The sequence below is a fragment of the Silurus aristotelis genome, assembly GCF_946808225.1.
Source record: "Silurus aristotelis genome assembly, chromosome: 5".
Taxonomy (NCBI): Eukaryota; Metazoa; Chordata; class Actinopteri; order Siluriformes; family Siluridae; genus Silurus; species Silurus aristotelis.
This window is the reverse complement of record NC_139578.1, coordinates 6928295-6947794: the sequence shown is the minus strand read 5'-3', so window position 1 is coordinate 6947794 and position 19500 is coordinate 6928295. Positions and strand designations below refer to the sequence as shown.

General features: G+C 37.3%; 1 protein-coding gene across 1 annotated transcript; it reads left to right on the top strand.

The window, feature by feature from the left end:
* Positions 1 to 3575: 3575 nt before the first annotated feature.
* kiss1ra (KISS1 receptor a) lies at positions 3576 to 14241 on the top strand. Its single transcript, XM_083542445.1, has 5 exons — positions 3576 to 3913; positions 4482 to 4606; positions 11812 to 11947; positions 12727 to 12965; positions 13197 to 14241. Exons 1-5 carry the CDS (start codon positions 3688 to 3690, stop codon positions 13569 to 13571), a joined length of 1101 nt encoding a protein of 366 aa, XP_083398571.1. The 5' UTR covers positions 3576 to 3687; the 3' UTR covers positions 13572 to 14241.
* Positions 14242 to 19500: the final 5259 nt, after the last annotated feature.

The following is a 19500-nucleotide window of genomic DNA, read 5'->3' as shown; positions in this document are numbered from 1 at the left end:
AGAGAAGTGGGCTCATACTTTTACTGACTCGCATATGCAGGAATCCTTGAACATTTGTTCATTCACACATTCATTCTAATTGGCAAGTGATGTGGCAGCAGCAGTAGAATGCATTAAATCAGGCATATAGGAATTAAGTGATTTAGGTACAATTGTTTAGGAAAATTGGACATCTGATCAAAAGGTCTTGAGTTTATATCCCAGCTGCCACTGCTGGGCCCCCGAGTGAGGCCCTTAACCCACAACAGCTCAGTTGTCTAAATATGATTACTGTAAATTGCTATGTGTAAGTGCATATGCAAAAAAAAAAACAAACAAACAAAAAAAACCCTTCAGAATGGGGATAAATGGGGGTGTGATTTCTGTGACACTGTGATAATCGTGCCATGATTTTGGTAACAAAACATAACATTTGCATGAGTTTATACAAAATGGTGCAGAAAACAAAAAACATCCTGTGATTGGAGGGTCTGAAGGCTAAAACACTGTTGTTAAGAGCTGTCAAAGGAGAATGAGCTGATCTGGGCTGACAGGAAGTCAATAGTAAGTCAAGAAAGTAATCTTTACAACCTGCTGAGCAGAAAAGCATTTCAGTATGCACCAAAAGTCAAACCTTGTGGTAGATGAGCAACAACAGCAGAAGGCCACATCAGATTAGACTCCTGTCAGTCAAGTAATCTGAGAATATCCAAAACACAGACTTAGAAAACGGTAGGTTTGAGTCGAATAAAACAGGACCAGAGTGAAAAAGGACCATTATCTGTCCAAATTTGAAGAGCCTGTACCAATTATAGCCTCAGATTCTTCTTCTTGGTTGACAGGAGTGGAACCTGATGTGGTCTTCTGTTGCTGAAGACTATCTACCACAAGGTTGAATGTTTTGTCCATGCTGAGATGCTGTTGTACAGTACCGAGTTCTTATATCCTTCCTGGCACCTCTGGCCATTCTCCTCTGATCTCTCTTATCACCAAGGTGTTTCCATCCACAGAACTGTCACACATTCGGTGTTTTTGTTGTTGTTTTTCGCACCATTCGGCGTACACTCTTGAGACTGCGGTGTGTGAATGTCCCAAGGGATTAGCGGTTTCAAGATGAAAGAGATCACTGCATGAATGTGCAGTTTTGCATGTCTTCCTAATAAAGTGGTTAATAGTTGTGCTGTACATCTTGTAATTTAAAAATAAAATTAAGTGTTTATTTCTCCTGCTAAAAGTCACATTGAATGTTATGTTCCCTTTTGCATTTATCATGAATTAAAAAGGAAGTAAACAATTAAACATTGTTCTGTGAAATATTTGTTAAAAATGTAGTTCATAGCCATTGCATAAGAGCAGGAGCAGTAAGAGTGAGTGATGGGTAAGAAACATAACAGCATGTAAATTGTGGAAAAATACAGCCAAGCCACCACAGGTATATTGCTGCTTTATCGTTAAATGACCTTTAATATTTCTGTATATAATATCACCTTGAAATATGAAAAATTAACAAACATTTAGCTTTAAAGGCATAGTCATTATAATAGTCATTATAATACAGTTTATCTTAGAATTTGCCACACAATACTACAAACCCAATTACAATGAAGTTAGGCTGCTTTTCAAAATGTAAATAAAAACTAAATGCAATGATTTGCAAATCTCATAAAGCCATATCTTATTAACAATTTAACATAACAAACACAAATGTTAAGTGGTTACTGTTAATTTTAACTAAGAATTTAAGGGAAAAAATTAGGTCATTTTGAAATCGATGGCAACAACTTATCTCAAAAACCACTGGGAACTGAGGAAACCAGTTGCTGGAGTTTTGGGAGAGGAATGTTGTCCCAGTCTTGCCTTATATAAAATTTTAACTGCTTACTAGTCCTGACATATTTTTGTTTCAAGATGTGCCAAATATTTTAAATTGGTGAAAGCCAAACCATTATCAAGCCATGCTGTTGCATAGAAACAGTATGCGGTTTAATATTGTCCTTCTGAAATATGCAAGGCCTTCCTTGAGGAAGACTTCGTCTGAATGGGAGCATATGCTGCTCTAAAACCTGGATATATCTTTCACCATTGATGGTGCCTTTCAGATGTCCAAGTTGCTCATTTCATAGGCACTAATGCACCTTCATACTATCAGAAATACAGGCTTTTTACTGAGCGCTGATAATAAGCCTGGAGGTCACTCTCCTCTAGACAACTTAAGGATGAATATTAATGTTATTAATATTAACTTTGGATAATAAATATAATAATCATTCACTAACTGACATAACAGAAAACAAATCAACCTACCTATTATTCCTTTTGTGTTGTATCCTGTACATAGGAAAATGAGTTAAAGAAATGTACACCGTTCATAAAGTACAAAGGTTTTATTTACATAATTACTGTTGAGGCACTGAATATTTTTTTCTTTCAGCTTCTCCCATCAGGGGTCACCACAGCGGATCATCCACATATTTGATTTGGCACATGTTTTTACACTGGATGCCCTTCCTAACGCAACCCTTCCCATTTATCCGGGCTTGGGACCAGCACTAAGAGTGGCTGGGGTTGGTTCCCTGACCGGGGATCGCCGCATCCTACCCACTAGACCACCAGGAGACCTTATTGAGGCCTGAAATAAATAGTGTTTTGTATAAATAGAAATAAAAAGTGTTTCAAAAACAGGTTGGCATGATCGGATGATCTGTTGATTCGTCTAGATGGAGTGTATAATAATGACTTGCCTTAATGCGGGTTAACATCCTTGTATTCTCCTCTGTATGGCGTCATTGGAGAGGATTTTTCTTTTCGCACTGAAAAGATCGCAGATCATAACGAATTCAGAAATTCCTCCAAATAGGTGTACTGGATACTACAATTAAGAATAAAGCATTTCCCTGTCCGCTGAGGCATGCTGACATTGGATGTAGATGACAAGAAGAGAAGAAAATCAATGGGTTGTTGAAAATTGGTTGACGGATCCACACAAAGTCCGTGTTTTGATGGGAACTGTGATTAAAGTGACATCTGCATCTATCAGTAAAAACTATAAGGCTTGTGCAGTAGTATGTAATATGTAAGAAAAAAAAAACAAAAAAAAAAACCCCAGCCATGCTTCAGGTGAGAATGTCAGTGAAAGACGTGATCAGACTGTCAACAAGAATGGTCTGTCAACAAGCAGGTTAGATTTTCCTATAATTTCCAACACATCTGTATTTTGCGGTCATTAGCAGGTATAGCATAATAATATTGTAGTACAGCAATAATAGTGCTAACAGTAAAACCGAGTCTATTTTCAGATCATGGTAAACATTAATCAGCCAACCTTGCTATTAATCCAAAATAAATGAGTTTGTCATCGAAATATTTTGCATACTGTGTATATAATACAATTGTATTGCCATTTGTATGCCCCCCCTTTCTCTCTCTCACTCTTTCTCTCTCTCCCTCTACCCCACTCTCTCCGAATTGGGCACTACATATGCAATGCCTATCCCCAAACTGTTGCTAGGAGACCCCTAGCTCTCTTTTCTCCAGCCCTGCTGATGCCCACGTGTATTCAGACTCGGTATAAAGCCGATGCAAACTTGCCTGGACGCAGAGTGCAAAGAGTAGATGCAGCCTAGGAAGCTGAGAAATGAAGAGAAGAGCAGATAAGTTTTCAGATAAACCATTTTGTGAACCGTGCTGCTATACATCCTACAAGCCACCATGTTCTCCAGTGAGGTGTGGAACTCTTCCGAGATGCTAAACGATTCTTCAAGGAACTTGTCCTTGGAGGAGGTGGAAGAAGGTGAGCACCCTTTTCTGACTGACGCCTGGCTGGTGCCACTCTTCTTCTCGCTCATCATGCTGGTTGGACTCGTAGGGAACTTATTAGTCATCTATGTGATCTCCAAGCACAGGCAGATGAGGACCGCTACCAACTTCTACATCGGTAAGTTTTAGTTCACAGCAGTGTGAGTGGAAAAAAGTCTTAAATAATTCTGCGTGTTATTCATCAACACAGATCAGCACACAACAATTTGTTAATGGTTCCAAAATCTTGAATGCATCATTTGTTTTCTTCTCATGCACAGGATATGATTATGAAAATAATCTTGCACACTTTTTCAGCTCCTGTGGCCCCTCATTTCAAATTAAATTATACTGTACTTTACCCTTTACTGTAACATCTGCAGTGCTATTAGATTTTTACAGAAGCAAAATGAATGAAGAGAATCGCAATAATATCATTAGAAAAAGTGGATTTGTACAAGAAAGATTTGGTATTTAGTGCTGTTGAAGTGAGCGTTGGATGTAAAAGGTTTTACAGCAATGATTGCTCTTGGCATTTAAAAAAAATAACACAGGCATACTAAATGTTGCATACTGGGGTCAAGTTTATCAAAGGAACAAATGTACCACACACACACACACACACACACACACACACACACACACACACACACACACACACCCACACACACAAGAAACTCTCATTAAATCTTTGTTTTCTTCTTCAGCTAACCTAGCTGCCACAGACATCATCTTCCTGGTGTGTTGCGTGCCATTCACGGCTACCCTCTACCCTCTTCCTGGATGGATCTTCGGTGACTTCATGTGCAAATTTGTTGCTTTTCTGCAGCAGGTATGCACGCACATTGCTCTCAGCAGGCTAAAAAAAATAAAAAAATAGTGTTGGATGGTTTTAAATTGTTATTGTGTTTTTCTTATTGAATCAGTGCTGAATTAAATCCATGTTTTTCTACAGAAGCAATATTTTCATCATCTTTTTCTCCCTGAAATCCACAACATATTATGCTGAGTATTTTTAACAGACTACCTAAGGCACTTTTTGAGCCATCTGCCACCATTGTGATGCAGCTGACAGCAAATTGCATGACAATAATTGCTTTCAGAAAAGAGTTGGTATAGCAAGCAATTCTAATATGATAACAAAACCTGAAGTAAACCTGTGCTCAATTTGAATTGCATCATCTACATATTCTGTGATGTTATTTAAGCATGTTAAGTAAATAAAAAAATATACTAAATATCAGCATTTCTCCAATTTGGCCGTAAGAATAAGTTTTGGAAATTGGCTTCCGTTTTTCATTTTTTTGTTCTTCCAACAAGCTTTCATACTTGAGGTCAAACGTTATATTCATGACAAGTCTTAATTCACATATCCATGATGCCACTGACTCTAACGCTGAAATTGGTGGTGAAAATTATATGTAGCAGGCTCAGACAAGCAAAGTGATAGACATATTAAAAAATCTCTGTATGGAAAATAAAGCTTCTCTTAAAACAATGTTCGACCAGTCAAATTGGCAGGCCAGAGCTAACAGTTATTGAATGACAGATGAGCACACAATCTTCAGCAACTATAAATAAGTGTGTGAACGGTGGGGTTATTCATTTATGTCTTCTGGAGGATTTAGTGGATTGTGATTCACCTGCCTTGTGTAGATATCCGTATAAGTGAGTCACTTCTTAGTCACAGCCTAACAGCAGGGTGTTTTTCGGGAGCAGTAGTTTAAAATTCATAAAACGGATTTGCCAGGCCAAGAGAAAGAACGATTAGGGGTGCATGAAATAGCAAAATGTCAGGCTTTCCTCTATTATGATTGGGAACATATTTTAAAACTATACGATATTACAAATATCTCAAAGTCTTTTGTGCTGTACTGGACTACACATGCTTGTTATGTTTAAAGCAACATGCGGAGGACTTTCTTAAAGCCGACTTGTATTATACAATACATGGCATTTACTGTTCTGCAGTGCTGTAATTTTGCTGTGCATATGAAGAATAGAAAACCATAAAACACAACAACAAGAAATGATGTATAGTCATCTCTTTTTGTGATTTTGCTCATCTTTACAAAACACTTCCTAGCAGTTTCACTAAAAGAAAAAGAATAGTGGCTGAATAACAGATCTCACCATATCCTTAACTGTGGGAGAACTGAATTAACAAATTCAAATGAAGCTAATTACAAGCTGTTTAGAGATAGTAGGCATTGATTTTTTATCAGTCCATGGGGTTAGAGTGTGCAGTAATCAGTCTTTCACTCATTTTGATGGTTTTCCTGCTCACCTGCAAATGTTTTAACATGTTTCATAAGGCACAGCTCCGGTATTGTAGCACATTATGGCCATTGGCATATAAAGAGCGATTTGCTCCTGTACACTTCTTGAGAGTTGCTAATCGAAACCAATCTGATAATTGAATCACTGCCATCCTAATAGTATCATATCGAGTTCATATTGAGTATTATATAGTGCGCATTGTGCGAAATAAATCCTCAACTGGTTTGTGTAACAGTGTACAATTTATGTACAATAGTAAGTGATGAAAATTTGGGCAGATCAGGGCTAGAATATCTTTATGGTGTTTAGGTTGCCCACTCTTATTTTTTGCTAAAGTGATTACCAAAAAAAAAAAAACCCACAGTCTGTTGGATTTCGGTTTGACATCCAGAATTGGGCTATAAGGGATGCTGTTAAGGATCAGACTGCCTTGATCCATTCTGAAAGGCAGTGACTAGTTTTTGCAACCCCAGTGAGACACCATTCATGGTACTGTAATGTGGGGAAACACTATACACCTTCTTTATAGACAGGAAATTCTGTTGACTTTTAGTTCTAGTAGGAATGTTAGTATTTTAGAAACCATGCAGTACTTTGTATCCCGATAAAGTTTATAGAACAGTTTCCGCCCGCAGGCATACCAGGTTCAAATAGAGGGTCACAGTTTTAATCATCAACTCAATCCATGAAGCCAAACCGAAAGGCATCTGTAACCATGTCTATGGTGCGAGCTATTTCCTTTTATTTTGTGGAAAAAATATTTACTGTGGAGGAATCTGCAATAGTGTGGTGTTAGCGATGACTTACAACCGGGAAGATGACTGTGAGGGCTGTTTTGACCCTTCCTCAATTTCTAGTAGTTTCACATTCATGAGTTCTACTCTCACACTGTGCCTTCACATGTCTCCTCTTCTTTTTAGGCCACCGTACTTCCCTAGTGAGATGTTTATGGTAACTATTTCTCTTTTGTGGCAAAAGCCACACTTCTACAACGAGTTAAATCTTGTGTCTCACTGGATGAGACGCCGATGATCTCTCTGTAGAATTTGGGCTTTAGCCTTAGGCTAATTCCAACAAGTCCAATGGGACTTTTGATGCAGCTGCAAATATCTATGTGCATTTTCAGCAGGTGTTGATACTCCTGAAAGTCAATACCTGGCTGAATTTGACTGGCAAATGCATTTATGTATGCCACACACAGGGGTGAAAGGTGACTAAAATAAGACTTGCTGCATGCTGAGCTTTCTTTCCAAAAGCACAGTAAGAATTAACGCTGTAATGTATGTAAAGAGGGAGGACACTTCCCTTGGTGGAGCCAGGAAAGTGTCATTGGACCCAGTCATCGCAAAACAGCAGGATTGTTATGCCTCTGGCTATAATTGGCACCTAGACCATCTGTTTACACCTCAAAACACCCATGGTGGTAGAGAGGTGCTGAGGGGGGGGGGGGGGGGGGGATTTTTTCCAAGGTTTTGATCAGTTTAGTTGTAGAGAAGTGACAGGCAGCAGATTGTAGAGTGATAGTTTTAATGCAAAAAGTAAAACTGCCTAAACATGGCAAAAGCATTTAATGAGATGAAAAAAAACATTGACATGATGCAAGGGTAAACATCAGGCATGCAGCCTACACCAAACTGCTTATAATCTGTCATGTACCTTGGGTCTAATTCAAGTCTGAATCAGGCTCTAAATCTGCCAGCCACACACACTATTTCAACATGGGCATCACTGCACAGTCAGGGCAAACAACACCTTACACTGCATCTCTAGGAAGACCAGTGTTGAGGCAGTGGACACAAAGCTGGAGTATGTGTTTGTCTCCTGGGAGCATAGGCACAATGCCTGCATGAGTGTTATAATGAATTATGAAGCATGCTTCTTCATTCAGAGCTGTTGTGAAGGAGTCGTAAATACTGAATACTTAGTCAGGGACTAAAAGATGAGTCCTGACCTTAAGAACAGAACAATTCATAGCTAACTTTGGAATATAACAGCACGTTTAAAAGGGAACTTAATTCAAGTAGCCATAGAGTTCACTAAGGTCCCTAAAGATTAAAATAGGTGGAATAACAGCATTTACACTCTTCTTACACACACACACACACACACACACACACACACACACACACACACACACACACACACACACACACACACACACACACACACACACACACACACACATTTCTTTTGAAGCTAGTAGGATTAGGATTTCTTCTTAAACACTCTCTATTTGTCTTTTATTGTTTTTGCTCTTTGTGCTCAATAAATGGCATTTTGTTTAGCCCTGTTGCATCTCTGTTCCTTAAACTTCAGAAAATCTTTTTCCTTTTCTTTATTTTCAGTAAAATTTGTATTTTTACTTATTTAAGTATAACATTTTGTCCACAATCGATATAAATCCCTAACAATTCTGGCTTCCTGTGTGAGGACAAATATCTTTATTTTTCTGTGGCTTGCCATGATAATGTATATACTCTGCATTTTAATAGGAACATCTACACCCCTGCTTTTTCATGCAGTTATTCAATTACTTAATGCAATATTCCAATGGCAGCATTGCAATGCATGAAATCATACAGCTACAGGTCAAGTGATTAGTTAACCTTCACTTCTAACACGAATAGGAAACAAACATGATTAAAATGACACTGTGTATGGGATGGTTGTTGGTGACAAATAGGCTGGTTTGAGCATCTCTTGGGTTTGACTTATGGTGCAAATGTGGCTGGTAAATGTATATCCCTTATATCAATCAATATATAAAATTTAGGTGTAATTTTTCCACACAGATTTTTGTCTCTGGCTTACTAACCCACTGGCCTCACTGAGTACATGAGTCTTTATACGCAGCTTTGTTTTTTCTCCAAAGTGACTTACAGAAATTTACGTTACACTAGCTTTGGAAGGACGTGCATTTTATTGTCATCCTCCATGGACGTCAAACCAGTAATCATGGCATTAGCACTGTACTCAGTGTGTAAATCAGTTTATTGAGGACATTTATCCAGGCCTGCCATGACAATATGACAGTACAGGGTTTCACAGAGCTTTGTGGAGTAAAATAACTTGAACAATTTAAAGCTGGGGATGAGTGGGCAGCTATTTCATTGCTGACAGCATTGGCTTCTTTCCTTACAAATATCACACAATCCTGAACTATGTTTGGTAAAAATGTAACATTCCTTATCTTATACAATGGTATGGGACATACTTTTACATACTTGTAATGTCTTTTAAGCTTAGAAGCAAGAACGTGTTGAGATAAAGTAACGAGGAACTTTTTAGCAGTAGACACCTTCAGAAGATTGATCTCGATCTGAAATTAGCAGTTGGTTAATGAGTCACCTGAATCTATGAATCGATTGTGAATTTTGCATTCAATTAATTCTCTGGAGAAAAGAGGAATAAATGGGCATGTTATTGTCTCGGCCAATAAAGAAGACATAATTACTGAAATTACTTATCTCCGTCTGTCTGAGGCAAGTGTTCCAATAAGGACATTCACAATAATTAAAGGACATTACAAGTTTAGTGAATGAACTACATGAGATTTTTCATATATCTTGTATTTTAAGTACATAGAAACAATAAAATCTGAGGGAAAAAAAAAGATTATAAATAAGTTGCATGCTTTGAATGCATTAATAATGCATAGATCTTTCAGTGTGCAAAAGGATAAAAGATTTTCTGGAAACTGGCAGTGCCCATGCCAAGATTACTATAGCTACATGATTTCAGTTTATTCAATAATCTTTGGACAAGGTGAGTCAGGTCACTCATAATAGTAAGAAATCTATTAATGCAGCAATCAGTTTAAATTAAATAAATTGTTGGTAGAGCAGAAGCAGTCATTCATTGTGCTTTTTCATATCTTTTGTAGAACTCTTCCCCCTATTTCTGATGTTCAGTTCATTCTTTTCAGAGACATGCAGTTTCAAACAAGTAAAATCATCTATTCTCTGTTCTCTACTACCTTATTAATACAAACCAGGGTATAAATTGCTCTATGTTTGGTTTTTGAAGGTATAGCCTAACGTTATTGTTGGTATTGGAGCACAGTGCCTAAACACAAATCTTCTGTCAATGTGGAGCCCCATCATTATTATTGACAAGACCTAAGACATGGTAGTGTCTGCTAATTTTATGATGTATTCAACATCATGCTTGGCTACACACTCAATATTGAACCATGAATACAATCTGTATTGTAAACAGCAACAATGTGAGGCTTTTTCAGCATCTGGATTCTTGGTGTCAAACATCTAAAATCCAGTTGCAGATGGAGGTGGGCCAGTTCAGCACCCTGAGATTAAAGATCAGGGACTGTGATAAATGCTGAACTATAATCAGTAAACAACATCTGCCCATAAATGTTTGGCCTGTCCAGGTTCTGGAGGGCAATGTGAAGGGCAGAGTAATGGCATCGTCTATACACTTGTTTAGCTAGTAAACAAACTGTTAAGGGAAAACCAACACTATAGATACTGTACAATTTAGGATACAAGTAAGTCCTTAGCAAAATATTATGTAATTGCATGTTACTTTAGTTTCTTGGAACCTGATGATAGTAATGTTATTAAAACATTGTAGAATGATAGATGCACAGTACTTAGAAATCTCTGTGAAAACAACAACTATTTGTGATACAGTTTCAACCCCTTTAGTTGTAATCCAATCTCCTGGACTTGTAGCCCTATAGTCCCTCTTGGCTAATTTAACAGTCTTCTCTTATATATGTAGATATTTTATACACATTTCTCCCCCTGACAAAAAGCAATTCCCCCAATCTCCCTTTTCAAACCCAGATTTTTATTCAACCATGGCTTTTGGTTAGGAAAAACGTCACAGTATGTGTTACTGTCCTCCTAATCTCTCACTGCACACACTAACTTTATGGTGAACAAAAGGACATGTTAGATTACTCAATGGTATTGTGTCCTTTCAGTGTTGCTGTGCACTTGAAAATAAGTGGACTGTACAACACGATGACAACAAACAATGCTAGCCACTGCATGGGCAGTTGCATTGTGTTTTTGTCTTCTCTATTAAAAGGTCCATGGTAGTTATAATGGTAGAAAAACATAATTAATTGTCAGGCAGGTAAACAACAGACACCCCTATGCCCTAAAGTCTTTGTCTAGTGTAGCTTCTGTGGGAGGACTTGAATTAGCACATCCAACTAAATCTAGTTAAAAGCAAGGTGGAGATTGTGGGCATTGATCTTTCCGACACTGAGTGGAAAGGGTTTATTCTATTCATTATGCTATATCCTACTAGAACTGATAATTAGGCAGAGCTCATGTGTTGTGGTATATTAAGGCCATTACTTTGGAAATGTCTGCTTGAAAGCCACCTTTAAAATAGTATTCATAATACTATTTCAGATCATATTATTCAGCACTTCATTGACTACAGACTGATAGGTACTTTAGTATGACTAATTTGCAGCCCTAACAATGGAAGCACTGGCTCCTCTTGTTCAATTAAATATTTGCCTGAGCTGTAATAAGACTTGATCTTGAACCCTCCATTCAATTTCCAAGTTCCCCTAAAAAGACGAATAACACGACATGTTTTCTGTCTACTGTGCAAAAAGAGGTTGCATTATCCTCGTTCCATGCGTCAGCCTTCTTTTTGTCTGTCGGAAGAATAGATTGTCTATCTCTTTTCTGTGAAACTTTTGGAATATTTCTCGATGCAATGGCTTTTATTATAATCTACGATTAAAGAAAGCATGGCTGTGGTTGTTTGCAGGTGACAGTCCAGGCCACGTGCATCACGTTGACAGCAATGAGTGGAGATCGTTGCTACGTGACTGTGTACCCATTGAAATCTCTACGACATCGCACTTCACGGGTTGCCATGATTGTAAGCATCTGCATCTGGATTGGTATGTCATACAATTTTGTTATTAAGATCTCTGTAAAATCTTTGTAAAATATTACATTTATTTAATGTAAAGTTTACTAATAGTGGGTAAGACATTGAATAATAAAAAATGGTAAATTCGAAACCCAGCACCACTAAGCCACCACTCCTGGGTCCTTTAACAAGGCCCCCTTCCCCTCACCTTCTCGGGATAAAGGTGTCTGCTAAATTCTCGAAAAATATAAATGTAATTAATTACTGTAATAAGTCATTTGTTCCTATACTACTAGCTTACAAATTCTTGATGGTATCTGTTTGATTGTTTCTTTACTTTATTCATATTAACTGCCATTTTTGCCGCATTAATTAACATATCCAAATATTAAGCTTATCATTCAGAAGACATTTTGGGAATGAAAAAAAATAATTAACACAATTACACTCAAGGTGAAAAAAAAGATTCTTCATCCTCAGTTCTGAATCTTGCTACTTACCAACTGCAGTGTTGGTTCATAATGGCCAATGTGGGCTTTTTTATTAATTGATTGTATGAATATTAATTAATGTGGGTGTTAATTATTTGCCTTATTTAGTTTATTATGTAAAAACTTTAAAATTAACACAACAGTTAACAAATAATTAACACAAGTGCTAATTTTTAAATATTAACTAACGTTTGTTTGTTAATGTTATTATCTAATGTGCAAAATAATGTCATTCAAATATAAATAAAAAAATTAAAATATTTACCAATATATATTTTAAAATATAATTTTTTTTTTTTTGTCTTTTCTGATCCAGGCTCTTTCATTCTGTCCACCCCAATTTTAATGTATCAAAGGCTTGAGGATGGGTACTGGTATGGGCCAAGACAGTACTGTATGGAGCGCTTTCCCTCAAAGACACATGAAAAAGCCTTCATTCTCTACCAATTCATAGCTGTCTACCTGCTGCCTGTTCTGACCATCTCATTCTGCTATTCCTTTATGTTGAAGAGGGTGGGCCAGCCAACTGTAGAGCCTGTAGATAATAACCACCAGGTAGTAGCAGTCAACTTCCTTATTGCTATTCATTTTTTAATATATGTTTTTTGTAGAGCCTGTCCTGCAACTCAAATAGAAAAGATATTGCATGAAGAAACCGTTGTCTATAATTCATAATTTCATTTGCTCTTAGGGTCATACGTTAGACCAGCCTTTTAAGCCACATACTGCTCCATTTATTTTAAGTATGATCAAGACTTGCCAAAGACAAAACTGATCTATTTTCAGGTGCATCTGCTCTCAGAGAGAACCATTTCCATCCGGAGCAAGGTTTCCAAAATGGTGGTGGTCATCGTGGTGCTCTTCACCATCTGCTGGGGTCCTATTCAAATTTTTGTCCTCTTTCAGTCTTTCTACCCCAACTTTAAGGTCAATTATGCCACGTATAAGATCAAGACGTGGGCCAACTGCATGTCGTATGCCAACTCGTCTATTAACCCCATCGTGTATGGCTTTATGGGGGCCAGCTTCAGAAAGTCCTTCAGGAAGACGTTCCCCTTTCTCTTCAGACACGCGGTGAGGGACAGCAGTGTAACTTCTCGTACAGTGAACGCAGAAATCAAATTCGTTGCAACAGACGAGAGCAACACAGAAAGGAAATGAGCAGCAGGCAGGAAAGAGAAATTAGTACCTTCATCTGCACAATAGGCAAATGCTTAATTGCTGGCACATCTTGCACCAAAACAAACTGATGAATTTGGAAATGAAATGATTTCTTCAGGGAGCTCCAATGTGCATAATAAGAAGATGTACAATGACATGGAAAAGCACATTTGCATGTTAATTATTTGATACGCACTTAACCATTGTGAAGTGTATCACATGAGCAACATGAAATGAGAATTAGATAAAATGACATTTAATACAATGTTATAAGTTCACCTAATCTGTGGCTGTTAGCAGTAATATGAATGGGATGTAAATCAGTGAGGCCAATAAGCTTTGCCAGATGAATGGATGTTCTGCCAACAGGGATATGCAGGAACCTGCCAGAGAGGATGTTAACTGATGATCAACGGAGACCCATGACTCATTGACTAAGTTGGAGAAGTAGGTTGCCGCCTAGTGAAACCCTGATCATTTTTATGTTAATAGGTGTTACTGATGTTCTCAGTTTACCTCCTAATTCTGCCAAGAGTCTTTTTACTTTGACAGCAAGTCTGAACACATTTCAGAGCATACTGCAATGTTACCACTTACAGCTTTGGGTTGGCCGTGTTTTCACTCTTACTTAGTTTCCAATGCTGGTAAATGGTTCCTTTGATGGACACACTATATATTTATATATATATATATATATATATATATATATATATATATATATATATATATATATATATATATATATATATATATATATATATATATATATATATATATATATATATATATATATATATATATATACGTAGTGTGTGTGTGTGTGTGTGTGTGTGTGTGTGTGTGTGTGTGTGTGTGTATATATATATATATATATATATATATATATATATATATATCTTTGTGATTTTTTCTTTTGAAAGTAATAGATTTTTCAAGGTCATTATCAAAATGATAAAAGTCTATGTTTAACTCCATGGATAGATGGGGTTATGTAAAATATAAATCAATGTACATATATCATTAGGTGGATATGTAGAGTCCTATAGGAATTATTGCTATGCTTCATAACCATGACTGAAAATAAATATATCAAAAGAATGGCACATGCACTTACTTGATATTTTAAACTCAATCATAAAAGTTGAATGTCAGCGCCAAATTGAGCATCTGATTCCATATCCAAAAATGCAACTCATACTAAAAACATGGCCACAACGGACTTTAACTCCCAGTTCACAACTTTTGAGATGGACCGATTGAGTCTATATCACAAATGAATTAAAACCACCTTTGACTGCATATGTGGAAAGCTACAGTGCCTGATTGACTGCAAGGATTACCTAATCCCAGCCCACGGCGTGCGTGATCTTCACAAATTCCATCCCTGATATCTGGAGAAACCAAAGCCTCATCCTGGGAGTCAAATCTACTCCTAGAGTGAGCTACTCTAACCAGGTTCTGTCCTGTCAACAACATTGTTCACATCTGACTCCATTTCCCAAATTCACCTCTGACTACATACATGGCAACCATGGATTTCAACTCACAGTTCATGGTTGCTATATTGGGGTGTGACCCAAGCTTGTTTCCTGAATACCTGTTTGTACGTCACCTGACCCATTGCCTGACTCGTGTTTAGGATTTGTTTGTGCATGCCAGTTTATTTATTTATTTTTTTTAAATAAAAGTATTCTCTACAACTGGTGCTGCCTCTGCTGCTTGACATAAGGGACATTGCTCGGGACTTTTAAGTAGTGCCTATGTCTTGAAAAATTAAATTTTTACTCCTGCATTGAAGAAAAACAGCCCCAAGCGTCTTTCTGTTATTTTTTAACAAAGTTTCATACATTTAACAAGCTTTGCTGTTTAAATCCGATGCCACAGCTTTTCAAAAGGATTCAGATTTGGAGGCTGAGACGGTCACATAACTGGTTTTGTGTTTCTTTAAACTTAACCTTGTTGATTTTAAATTATATTTGGCTCACCATTTTGTTAAAAACTCAAAATACAGCCAGCTCTGCCTGCAGGTTTTCCAATGTCCTGACACTTAACGAAATTATTAGTGCCATTAATGTTCACAAGAGCCCCTGAAGTATACCTGCTACAAAACAGCACCAGCGCATCGCTGCATAACCTGCATATTTTTTACTGAGCTATCAGGTGCTTTTTTTCCAAAGTATGCCATCCAATTTTTTTCAAGGTTTACATCAGAACATTTAACTTCCAGCTCATCTGACTACATCAATACCATTTGTACAGTATATCTATTGATGATTACTGAAGTTTGCATTTTGTGATACTCTCAGGAAGAGATTCTTTGGTGTAATGCGTTCTAACACCTTAATGTAGTGTTTAGCAGTTGATTTTGAATGTAATCAAAATTAACCTGTGCAATTCTAGACCTGTGATCTCCAAGGGTCTTTTTCTCTTTCCCTTCTTTCTCCATTTGCTTTAATGTTTAGGGAAATTTGTGCTTGTCAAATGTGTTGAAACACCTAATCTTTAATTGTTTTTGAGAGGCGCATGCATGTTCCTTTTGTATATATCCAACATTTAACACTATGAAGATTTACTTTGAAAAAAACAAATATATAAATGAACAGATGTTAAACTTTATTCTCAGTGAAAAATCTTCAATGACAACTGGACAACATGCAGCGGAAATACTTTGCCATACCTTTTGTAAAACTTGCTAAATGTGTTCTTTACCAGTTATTTCTTTGTGACATTGCGATCCAGTTTATCCTCGAGCAGTTCAATAGGATTTAGGTGTGGGTCTGGGCAAGCCATTTAATGATAGAGAACACGTTGTCCCAAATAACAAATAAGTTATACTTTGGGTCGTTGTCTTTTTGTAAGGTGAAGTTGGTTCTAATTAGCTGCAGTTCAAACAGAATTTCATTGTATATGTTAGTATGGAATGGAACCCCCCTTTATTCAGTATTCCTTAACCAAGAATAAATCTCCAACATTCCCTGCCCACAAACAACCCAAAAACATTAAGCTTCCACCTCCATGTTTGACTGTGTGTGTAAGCCAGTCTGCTAACATCTTCGCTCCTGTTTGCTGGCCTACAGTACACAAGTTCTTCTGTTAGAGACAACAATTTCAAATTTGGATTCATCTGTGCACAGAACTTTCTTCCAGTCATTTACAGTCCAATTCTTGAGTTTTTTTGCATATACAAAAAATTAACAGGCAAGAATAGATGTTTCCAAACTTTTGACAGACACTGAATATAATTTTATAGTTTTAAGTAAAACATTTGTATGGTGCTTAATACTTTTTAATTGTGCCGGTAAAAATCTAGGGTTCATTTGTTTCCATCTATTAGAGGTGTCAATAATTTTGTATTTAGAATTTAAAAAGAAAAACGTTTTAATATAATCAGTTTCTGTACATATATGTACAAATGAAATAATGTAAATGTGTAAATTAGGACATATACAAAATGTACATCCAAAAGCTAACCTCTACTCATTCTCTCATCTATACTCATCTATAATATACAGTGAGGAAAATAAGTATTTGAACACCCTGCTATTTTGCAAGTTCTCCCACTTAGAAATCATGGAGTGGTCTGAAATTGTCATCGTAGGTGCATGTCCACTGTGAGAGACATAATCTAAAAAAAAAAATCCAGAAATCACAATATATGATTTTTAAACAATTTTTTTGTATGATACAGCTGCAAATAAGTATTTGAACACCTGTCTATCAGCTAGAATTCTGACCCTCAAAGACCTGTTAGTCAATGACCTGTTAAAATGTCCACCTCCACTACATTTATTATCCTAAATTAGATGCACATGTTTGAGGCTTACAAACAGTAAGAATCCAACTACTAACATGACCAAGACCAAAGAGCTGTCCAAAGACACTGGAGACAAAATTGTACACCTCCACAAGGCTGGAAAGGGCTACGGGGAAATTGCCAAGCAGCTTGGTGAAAAAAGGTCCACTGTTGGAGCAATCATTAGAAAATGGAAGAAGCTAAACATGACTATCAATCTCCCTCGGACTGGGGCTCCATGCAAGATCTCACCTCGTGGGGTCTCAATGATCCTAAGGAAGGTGAGAAATCAGCCCAGAACTACACGGGAGGAGCTGGTCAATGACCTGAAAAGAGCTGGGACCACTGTTTCCAAGGTTACTGTTGGTAATACACTAAGACGTCATGGTTTGAAATCATGCATGGCACGGAAGGTTCCCCTGCTTAAACCAGCACATGTCCAGGCACGTTTTAAGTTTGTCAATGACCATTTAGATGATCCAGAGGAGTCATGGGAGAAAGTCATGTGGTCAGATGAGACCAAAATAGAACTTTTGGGTCATAATTCCACTAAACGTGTTTGGAGGAAGAAGAATGATGAGTACCATCCCAAGAACACCATCCCTACTGTGAAGCATGGGGGTGGTAGCATCATGCTTTGGGGGTGTTTTTCTGCACATGGGACAGGGCGACTGCACTGTATTAAGAAGAGGATGACCGGGGCCATGTTTTGCGAGATTTTGGGGAACAACCTCCTTCCCTCATTTAGAGCATTGAAGATGGGTCGAGGCTGGATCTTCCAACATGACAATGACCTGAAGCACACAGCCAGGATAACCAAGGAGTGGCTCTGTAAGAAGCATATCAAGGTTCGGGCATGGCCTAGCCAGTCTCCAGACCTAAACCCAATAGAGAATCTTTGGAGGGAGCTCAAACTCCATGTTTCTCAGCGACAGGTCAGAACCCTGACTGATCTAGAGAAGATCTGTGTGGAGGAGTGGGCCAAAATCCCTCCTGCAGTGTGTGCAAACCTGGTGAAAAACTACAGGAAACGTTTGACCTCTGTAATCGCAAACAAAGGCTACTGTACCAAATATTAACAATGACTTTCTCAGGTGTTCAAATACTTATTTGCAGCTGTATCATACAAATAAATTGTTAAAAAATCATACATTGTGATTTCTGGATATTTTTTTTTAGATTATGTCTCTCACAGTGGACATGCACCTACGATGACAATTTCAGACCCCTCCATGATTTCTAAGTGGGAGAACTTGCAAAATAGCAGGGTGTTCAAATACTTATTTTCCTCACTGTATGTAGTGCAGCTTTATCATGCAGCATGATAAAGTCTGTACTGTATATATAATATATATAATATAATATACAGCCTTTGCAGTGCTTGAAATGCCACCATGAATATATTTGATCAAACCGCAATTCTTTCTCTCTTTTTTCATTTCCCTAGTTTTCTTTTAAGAATAGAGGACAGTTTAATTGGGTGCTTGTGAAACTTTTACAATGCTCATAACAATTTATTTTTTTGACAATAATATGAGTATAATATTTTATCATATTGGCCTCTGTTTTCATATAAATATACTGCTATAAAAACATGTCTTTCTGTTTTTATTTTTAGTTTGCTGTATAGATGACAATGTCTGACATTAACAAATTATTAACCAAAATAAACCATTTTAAGGCAAAAAAAAACATTGTTATATTAACGTAAATCAAAGTCATAAATATGAAAGCGTGTCATATTCAGAAAATGGAAAAGGCAGGATCACATGGTTCACATGTCCACCAAGGCTATTGGTGCTTAATCGAGCTGGCGCCTTAATAGCCTGGAAGTCATTCTGCACATCTACCCACACAAACACCCAGTCATTATCTCTGTTTCTGGAAACAAGCTACCCAGCTCCTAATTACTTGTGCAACTGCTCTGAGTCCACATCACACTAAAAAAACAAAGTCTTTTTGGACTTTCTTCAAAGAGAAACATGGCTAATTAATAGTATTGGCTGATATTCTTACACTCTGCATGATGGCCAGGGCTCTTATATGCTTTTTTTTTCCTGAAAGGGTGAGAGAAAGTCCAGAATGTGCTTCTCTGCTAGTTTTCTCATTAAGGACCTAAACTACATCCAGAACTTG